Source organism: Lepisosteus platostomus, chromosome 12 (genome assembly GCF_059453375.1).
Source record: "Lepisosteus platostomus isolate fLepPlt1 chromosome 12, fLepPlt1.hap1, whole genome shotgun sequence".
In the NCBI taxonomy this organism is placed as follows: Eukaryota; Metazoa; Chordata; class Actinopteri; order Semionotiformes; family Lepisosteidae; genus Lepisosteus; species Lepisosteus platostomus.
In genome coordinates this window covers 17993825-18003772 of record NC_142622.1, presented here as the reverse complement: position 1 = coordinate 18003772, position 9948 = coordinate 17993825, and the positions used below count along the sequence as shown (strand labels likewise).

The 9948-nt window shown below is 39.7% G+C and overlaps 1 protein-coding gene across 1 annotated transcript; it reads left to right on the top strand.

The window, feature by feature from the left end:
• Positions 1-1136: 1136 nt before the first annotated feature.
• On the top strand, positions 1137-9516 carry smim13 (small integral membrane protein 13). The gene is made up of 2 exons (XM_088601263.1): positions 1137-1586; positions 5913-9516. The coding sequence occupies exons 1-2, from the start codon at positions 1511-1513 to the stop codon at positions 6101-6103; spliced, it is 267 nt and encodes an 88-aa protein (XP_088457389.1). The 5' UTR covers positions 1137-1510; the 3' UTR covers positions 6104-9516.
• Positions 9517-9948: the final 432 nt, after the last annotated feature.

Genomic DNA, 9948 nt, shown 5'->3' with positions numbered 1-9948 from the left:
CATCTGGGTGACTTGCAGCAGCCATTATGCCACACTCACAGAGCAGATCAGGCAGAGAAACAAGACATTGCTTAACCAGTTGCATAAAGGTGTTAATTTTAGGAAGGCCAAATTGTACAAGACTCAAGTCAAATTTAGCCAGGACACCAGGGTTGACACCCCTACTCCTACAATCATTGCAAGGGGATCTTTAATGTACACAGGATCTCAATTTAATAGTTTAACTCATCTGAAAGAAGGTTTCTCCTACAGCACAGCATGCTGGTCACCATAATGGGGAACTGGTTTGAAAATCATTGTTCAGGGCAAAAGGCACCATCTATTGACCCACCAACACCTCTTACAGTACCTGCTTGGTTCTCCTTTAGCGTCTCCCATCCCAGGGCTAACCAGGCCAGGCCTCTCTAAGCATCAGAGCTCAACTAAGATCGTGCTACAAATTGGTAACACTACTGTAATTGTATGTTTAATGGATATATAATTTCATGTAATTCTGAATAGCGTTTATCTTTATTTACAAGAGAAATGTTATTCCATTTGATCTGTTCTCACATGTTTTGATGAATGCAGTAAAAGACAGAGTGGTATTTAACTTCAATTAAGACAAGATCACAAATACCACTACCCTAGTTATAAATGTGGTGAACCTACTTAACACCTTGTAGCAGTACAGGAGCTATTAACATCAGGGAAAAAAGGATTTGTGGCGCTCTAGTAATACAGTATACTGTATGTCTATGGTGTACAGCATTATAAGGTAAATGGGGGGAGAACATGAGCCTACTAGGTCTAAAGTCTACCTATGACTTGACAGAGACAGCTGTAGTCTGATTACAAGGGAGATATTTAACAACCAGTAAATCTTAGTTATCGATTTGTTGCATTTCGAAAACTGATGTTCTGAAAGTTTTTTACAGATGTGCAGATTTTGGCTTCTGTTAATATCCCCAAAAATCCTACAACGAAAAACCTTAGCACCTACTAATACAAAGTCTTAAGGAAAGGTCTTTTTATTGACCTATCGCATCACTGAACGTCATATTAAAGATAGTTTACTAAAGACTTCTGGGAAAAGTAGTCTCCGCACTTTGCTGCATTGTCCGAAGTCCCTTTTCTGTGAACGACAATACCCACAACTCCACAGGCGTCAAGCGCGCAAGCGCTACTGGACTCAGGGTTGTGTGTGGTGTGTTTTCTCGCGTACTGTAGTCTAGTATGCATTTACATGTTTTAATTGTCTAGATGTTTTTATGTATTTATTTCTAATGATAGGTCTATCTATATTCCGTCCTGCGGGCTGTGCAGAAACAGCTACTTGCGCTTGCCGAGTGTGGCAGCGGTAAAAGTCGGTTGCCGCTGCTTATTCTACGGTCCTGCGTCTCGGCAAAAATGATCAGTAGTTTGCCGTCTATGGGACACACACACAGCCCAAAATAATAAATGGGCTTGCAGCTTAAAACGTAAAGAAACAGACGAAAGGGATATATACTGTATTTGTGCTGGGGGGAACATGTGGCAAAGCGTCGGTCTGACTGTGCTGGTTATTGTCGCCACCCTTGTATGCGTCTTGCTGTTCATGCTGTTTGGTAAGTAGCCCTGTGGAGATGTGTCATACCATTAGCACAGTTTGTTTCTCTGTATTAAGGGGGCGACGGCATTGCAGTCGGAACTATATTAAAATGAATTGCTTTTAAATATCTTTTCATCTGTGATTAGCTTCGTTGTAATAATGAAGCGAATGGGTGGGTGGGTAGTTACTAAGTGTACTGGAGGGGTCGTGCATTTGAAAAGAAAATGCAGCTACTGTTTGCGATTATACACGAAACTTCTCCCCCTTCCCTTCTGTCAAAATAACAATTTTAGCTCTGACAGGAAGGTCACGTTTCTAAACAAATCTTGAAGAACGAATTCCAGGATTTAGATTATTTCCTCTCTTGTGCCTTTGTGAGTGGCACAACTCACAATGAAAATAGGAGAAATCTAATAGTGCTTTAGAAAAGGTAAAATGTTATGTTTATTCAGTGTTTCACTGCTTGTACAAGGTTCTATCTGCAACACGGGAGATGCCTGTAGGACGACTTGTTTAATTACAGCTTTCCAGGACTACTGGTGGAGACGTTTCTTTTATGCTTTGCAGCACATTGGTGACTGGATGGAAAAAGTAAAGTGAGCCTATAGAGCAGAGCTTTATGGTGTTTATCAAACACTTACACCCAGTACTATCTATTGTCTGTGGCACTGCCAGTCTCCTGTAACAAAAATATGCCATATAGAAATAAGGTCTATTTGAGGTCTTAAACTGAATGTGTAACACCTGGAGTTCAAAGTGTCTTTTGGGGAAATATCATAAATGCATATAACAAGGTTTCCATTTTCAGGGTAACAATCTTTATAAATATTTATAAACTGGCATACTTTCATCCCCAGAGCTCGCCATCACTTAGAGATGAGCCACTCAGCGAGGAAGGCACAACATTCCCAGATTAATTTAACCCACCTGTTTGAGAACAGCCACTTGTTTATCGGCTTGACTTTTTGGCTTCTGTCCCTGTGCTGCCTGGGGAGAGCGATGGGTTCATATAAACCTGCCATTCAACTTCTGGTGTTGCCAGCATTTCCATAGGACAAGTAGCCCTGAGGGGATGAGATGATCAGTGCATCTGTCACCAATATTGCGGCTAACTCGCAAGGACCAAAAATCTTAGGAACACTGACCTACTCAAGCCCCACCCTTTACGGTATTTCTGGGAATTCTGGTTACCAGGGGCTAATAACATCGTTCATGCTTTTGAGTGTGATTTATTTATCTTAGTGTGAGCATTCATCTTGTTCATGCCTGTAGAAAACTGAAAAAAAAAAATTGTAATCCTTGCTTGTGAAATCACCTGTCCATCCATCCATTTTCTAACCACTTTATTCAATCCAGGGTCGCTGGGACCTGCGAAACCAGTGAAACCACTTCTGTTACTTTTTTTCATAGAAGATGCTTGTTCAACAGGACAGGTCTTATTGCATGAAGTATTTGTTATAGTTTGCTAGTGTATACTGAAGTCTTATAAAACTGTTAGATTTGAGATATGGAACAGGTGAGGTACTGTTCGCCTTACTATTTTTCCACTGCTGTTCAGAGAGTACCTCTCTGACACAGTTTCGTTTATACCACCAAAGTCAGCCATTTTTTTAAATTGTTCTGTAGCCTTTTAAATAGTTCTGCTAACCATGTGCTCATTGTAGTTAAGAAACAGGCATGCTGCACCCATGCTGATTTCCTCTCCAGTGGGGCCAACATTGCAAGACAAAAAAAATCTGTCACCTCCAGAATTGTGTTATAGCTGGACCACTTCCTGTTAAGCTTTCTGTGCAAAAAGGCTGCTTAAGTTTCTCTTTCCTTTTTGTGTGTTTCTTGACTCATTCATTTAGTTCAGCCCTACTTCAGAGTGTCCTCAGACGTTTCTGGTACTGTGTTCAGCATAATTTTAACGGACTTTAGGCTTTTCATTTTTGCTTTTTATTATCTGTTGATTTGAAAACGCCCCTGCGATTTACACTACCTCTTAAGTCTTTAAGCATGCATGAGGTTTTGGATACTTCAAACATAAAATGTGTTACATGTCTGGAACAAACTGCCCAGCCAAGTTTTGCGAGATATGGAACAAGCTACACAGCAGTGTTGTCAAAGACAATACTCTGGCTCTTTTCAAGAAATTAGGTAGAAGGTACCATTTGTAGAATGGTACTATTGCCAGTCATCTGGTGTAGTTGCTTTCTAAGAACATAATGCTTTTCAGCTAATTGAAAGGGTCAACCAATGTGCGAGTTGACTTAAAAGATATTGTATTACATTATTGAGTGCTTGGTACAATTTTGATTTAACTTATATTCCCTGATTTTATCCCACTCTTCTTTGGTTGTACAGTAACCTTTTTAAAACCTTTTGAAAGAGGAAAGTGCCAATGTGTGATCTGACTTTATATACAGTATTTCACTTTTGCATTTCTAGCTAAGTTCTGAAATTTGATATAGAGTATATTTGTATGTAATACACGTGTAATGGTTGTCTTTCGGATGAGACGTTGAACCAAGGTCCTGACTCTCAGAGGTCATTCAAGATACCCTTGTGAAGAGTAGGGAGTTATCCCAGTGTCTGGGCCAGATTTCCCCCCTCAGCCTTTACCATGGCCTCCAAATTGACCCCATGTATGATTGGCTTGCACTTGCCCTGCAATGGAGTGGCGCCCCGTCTAGGGTGTACCCTGCCTTGCGCTCGCTGCTTGCCAGGTAGGCTCTGGCTTCCCACAACACCTTATGGTATAGAGTGGTTTGGCAAATGACATGACATGTGTAATGGGATATGCAAACAAGGCTACCATCATTAAAAATAACTAACTTAAGTGTTAGCGCTTGAGAACTGTTGAACATGTAGTTACAAGATTACAGGTTCGGGGTGAGGTAAGTAAAAAAAGCACCCATTGCACAGATTTCCCATAGATCAGGATGTGGGTTGTGTGTACAGTGGGCTGAATAAAAAGCAGTCTTGGTCTGCTGTGACGTAAATACTGGAAAGACTTCAGATCCAGTAGCATGTAATTTGCAGTTCATTGTGGGCTGTACTCTGTGAGCAGCGTCACATTTCAAAGTGGCCTTTTGTCTTTGTCAGATGTGGGATAGCTAAGCTAAAGAAGTGACGACTTAATGTTTCCAAATAACGTCCTGGGTAACGATCTCATGCCCAGCATCTGTCTAATCTTCAACACAACCACACGCAAAAACAATCAGATCAAATTTAGGTGTGCCAGAAGCCCTGAGAATGCCTTGAGTGCGATTTAGATTTCAGCAGAATGGGAAAGTAATGATGGAGAGATTTGTTTCTTTGGCTAGATCGTGTAATTTAAAGTCATCTGGCAGTCTACTTGTGATTTACAGCTGAGTGTTTTTATCTTTTTTTTTTTTAGTTTCAGCATGAAACTGATAGTGTGGAAAACTTGCCTGAGTTGAATGATTAATAAAAGGGGTTTACCCTGACCTGTATGAACTAGCTCGCTCTTGGCCAAAGTCTACATCCCATTTTCTAGTTTCTGTGGACTAAACAAGATGAAATTTGTGTGATTATTGGCAGGGATTTGGGGCGAAGACTTTGACAGAGATATGCCTCAAAATAAGTTTGGCGTCCATTTTCAGATGTTCACGTTGACCTTTGTGATATCAAGGGAGATAGTGCATCTCTGTAGTCCCTAGGATACAAGAAGGGAGCTTGAAATTGCCTTTTAGGTGAAAATATTAAGTTAGTCATTCTACCTTTTGCTAGTCATTTCTTAATTACTGTTGCAGCAAACAGCTAACACCTCTCATCAGGGTTAGCAAAATTAGTGTGATTGGGAGAATGTGCAATTTAATTATTAATTAACAAAAAATAATCACTGCTATTTGCAGAAAAAAATGAAAACTAGAAACATTTTCTGTTTATTCATATTAGCATAGCGTTTAATGTCAGTTGAAATTGTTAGGAAAATACTGTAATATCACATTATGCAACTTAATTAAAACATTTAATTTAAAATCAGGTGTTTGGGAACAATTTGCATGTTTATTTCTTTGCATTTTGTCCTGGTCCCCCTTAATTGTAGTGCAGCTTCATGTCTGTCGATGTGTAGAACCATTGTAAGGATGCTTAACCTGTGTACTATCAGCTGCGTTGTCGAGGAGACATTAGCAAACTGAAAAATAAACATCATGCTGTCAGCTGGTTACATGTTCTCTTGTAGTCAGAATCTTTCCTCATGGATAACCATGCTTTACAGTACAGCAAGTCTGTGTACTACTCCCTTTTTCTTTTTAACATCTGTTCAGAAGACATGATGTGAAACATTGATATTGTCATTATATCGGCGTTTTTCTGCTGTGTTTGCCTGCAGGCTGGTATGTTGTATGGCAGCTGTTCCTCTCTAAGTTCAAATTCCTGCGAGAGCTGGTGGGTGACACGGGATCCCAACAGGGAGACGACGAGCCGTCCGACTCGGAGGCAGAGCGAGACTCGCCCCCGACCCCCCGGCACAGACCCAGGATGGCCCGGCAGAGGAAAGCCCCTCCTGAAGAAGCTACATAGGGAGACTCGGTGTCCTGCATCATCCCTCTGACCAGGCCTCTGAACATACCTGTGTTCTAGGAGCTAGTAACGTGTGTGACGTGGCGCATTTTTATGTTAGAATTTTAGTGTGGCCTCCACTAGTACTGCTGAGTGCAGAGCATGTTCAGTAACCTTTGATTTCCATGTCTCCCTAAGGCTACTGACTTGCTCCAGTGTGCTGATGTCTGTGAGACGTATGACTGTCCATTACATCACACCGGCTGTGTTTACAGACGAAGGCAGTGCTTGCCAAACGCCAGATAACACTGGCTGTAGCAACCTGTTAGCATTTCGTTACTATTAATTGGGGAAAAACTATTGTAACTGACTGACTCTCCACCCCCAGGTTTCCTATTTCAGTTTTTTTTCCACAAGTGAGTTTCGAAACTGTACTCCAAAGGTTACTCAAATGTGCAATGAAAGAAATGTGTGAAAGCGGTTGGTGAAATAGTGCATAACGGTTTAACATTAATCAGGGGAACATTAGGGTTCTTGACTCCTTGCTTGGAGGCCTTCTGAAAACTGAATGTTATGACAACACTAGAACCACAGTGGACCTCTGGTCATTTAACTCTACTTCTGCATGGAGTGCTGCTTGACTCAGAAATATAAAAGCAACTGAATGACTGTAGAAAGATTTTTTCTTGTGTATCAAGTTGTCTTGCACATTCACATTGTTGTTTTTTCTATGTTCTATATGTATTAAGAAGCACCCTTTTCAGCTGCTTTTACATATGATATTTTTTCTGAACATGGTCTCTGACAATAGCAAATACTGTAAACTGTTTACATGTTGTGTTGTTTTTACTGTAGCTGGAATCGCCCTTAATATATTCCTTAAAAGGGTCATTCTTTGTTAAACAGAATACGCATCTTACTGACTGAAAAAAACAGAATTTTCTCAAAGTCTCCTGAGATACAAATTAGGGTGTAGATGTAATCACAGCCCTATAAAGTTAACATGTTCCCCTTAGTGCTGTCAGCCATTCCATCGAGTTACAGTGGTGTTCCTCAGCTTCAGGCCTCAAGGGCCACTCCGTCCTGTGAACATCACTCCACCTGAGTTGGTCAGACTTGAACTTTCCAGACACCTTGGAGTTTGGCAGTGCATTGAGTAATAGAAGCATCACTCCTCCAGATGGCACTGACTTTCCTGGAAGGTGCTTCAGAGCTGGCAGCGTGTCAGATGAGGAATGTTGAAGGAGAGCTGTGCTGAGCTCCTGGACAGTGAGCCATGTCCAAAAAGAGGGAAACTCATTAATGGTACTGAGGTGCATCCGGTCCTCATGGTCACAGGTTCTTCTGGTGTTCATTCCAGCTGAGCTTTAATGTGACGTAAATTAGCTTTTTTGTTGACGGAGGTGGACCATAGTAACACTTTTCTGATGGCTTGTGGAGGGGGTGTTGAGAGAAATGTTAAACCGATGCCGTTGAGGATAGGAGTATGTGCCTAAACCACACACATACAGTACAGTACACGTTTGATCATGGGGGTTGTCAGAGTTTTTCAAGGAAGGAAAAATGTCCATGCTTTGAGAGAACGGTCTGCTACAATGGACAAGCTGGACAATGGACTGAAATTATTTGAAGGTTCTTGCATTATGGGCTATAATGTTACAGTAAAACAGTGCCTAGAGCCACATAAGCCTAGATGGATCGGGCATTTTGTGCAGTTCCTCTCTGGGGAAAAAGCATGTAACCTGTGGGAAATTAAAAGCTTTTATTGCAAACACTTTTAGATGGAGTTGCATTGAACCGGTAGGGCAGTTTTTGCTTAGAAAGCATTATTTCATCCTTGGGTTGGAAATGTACTATAGTAAAGACACATATATGATAGAATCTTGGTTTTAGAATTGAATTGAACTTAATGACCGCATTCATTTTAACATTAAACAAATGGTAATATTCCTATTGTAACTGACGTTAAGATATTGCAATAGTAAAATGCGATTGCTTTTGTATTTGTAAATTATCTGTAATAGAATTTGTATGTCCATTTGGTCAATATTTCATCCTAGGTTTTGCAGAACATTTGGTCTGATTGGTAGCGTGAATAGTGAACATTACTACTTAAATAATGAAGAGTGAAAACTAGGAGGATTTATTATCATTTGAGTATTTTGTAAGAATAAAAAGTTTATTTAGTTATTTTCAGAATAACTGACATTGAGCTGTGTCTCCAATTATATCAGTGTTAGCTTTATGACCTGGTTTGTGCTCATTTCATTCAGTTTAAGGACCTTTTCAGAACTCTTCTGACATCCTTGACTTACCTCAAAGTTGGTTGGATTGTTATATTTCTATGTAACTGTGTCTGCCATTGACCAACTTTGTCTTTTGTCTCTAGTTTCAGAATTATTTTCTTCTGTTATGTTGCCTGCAGATGGGTGCAAGGGGAGTTTGCGTGTTGCAGTCATGCCTTGTAACTATACTTAAAGTGCAATATGGAGACTGAACACAAGATGGCAGTTTTGCATTTCACATTGCAAAATTTTAAACTGAACTACTTTTCACAGACATTTAGGAGGATTAACTTTAAATGATGAAGCTCTTTTTGTGCTTCAAGTGCATGCATGCCATTTAAATGTACATAAGGTCTATCGCTATGTATGTGGCGGTAGTAACTTGTATTAGTTTTGAAACTGATTTGCACTGAACTGATACCACATCTGTAAATTCAATGCATATTCACTTTTTATTGTTAATGCTTAGCTATAACTGTAGACATTGTTGATTACTATTACATTTGTTTCCTAATACACACTGTGCTTTAAAAAATAAAGCATTTTATAAGATTTGAAAAGGTGTAGAACCAAGAAGTACTTTCAACGATACTGATTAGTGACTTTGCAGTTCACATGAATTTGTGTGATTGTAAAAGATTTTTAAGATACATGTTTAAAAACATTCGGAGTATACATGTTGGAAAACTAGAGCCTACAGATGACGGTCAGGAAATGACTGTGGTAAGCCAAGGAAATGAGACTTTTCCTTGCTACTTTCCTCAGTCTATAAATAGAACCATGCCCATTTTACTGTCCTCATGGCGGGGCGTACACTGCTATAGCAAGCCTGGAAACCAGAACAGAGAAGTTCACATACTGTATAATGGTCTGTCATAAACATGGATGGCGATTTGTGGTGATGTAGCATGGAGTTAGGGCCGTATCACCTTCGAAGACAAAAAAGGCCTTGGAATGCTACGGAAATGATCAGCTTGTTAATCCCTAACTTATCATAACGCTACAGCAGAATTAACCAGATTGTATTTCAGTGCTGCTACATCTTAAAGCTCATGTTTTAAAAATTAAAGTCATTTGCTAGCCTTCACTGTTCCAGTGCTTTTATTTGTTGTAACACAAGTAGGAAATAAAAGCACTGAGGTACAATAAGATGCCATCTAGTGTTTTATTACTTTTGTATCCTATTGTTTTTGGATGGAGATGTTCCAATATTAAACTACTCTATATTCAAATAATTCTCTGTGCTGTACCTGTAGGAATTGATGACTGGTTAGGTCATTGACGTGACGTGACATGCACAGTAAATGATCTTTCCGTTTTATCACCGCATGTTATCAATTCACACATCCGTTAAAGTATCTGAGAATTTCATTTATTCCAATGTAGGCCTGCTGTATTTTTCGAAACCACAACCAAAATAAAACACTTTCTCCTTACGTACTTGTGAAATGTAGAACAGTTTTATGAATATATTGCTCAAAGTCTAATTCATAAGAAAAGTTATAAACAAGAGGATTTCATTCAGCCAATATAGCCCATTTGGACTACATGGACTATATTAGCCCAAGTTAGTAGTTAATT

What these genes read in the sequence shown, in the direction of transcription:
- smim13 (XM_088601263.1), top strand. Translation starts at nt 1,511, where the DNA reads ATGTGGCAAAGCGTCGGTCTGACTGTGCTGGTTATTGTCGCCACCCTT. An exon ending in CTTGCTGTTCATGCTGTTTG is followed by an intron (nt 1,587 to 5,912) that starts GTAAGTAGCCCT and finishes GTTTGCCTGCAG; the next exon opens with GCTGGTATGTTGTATGGCAG.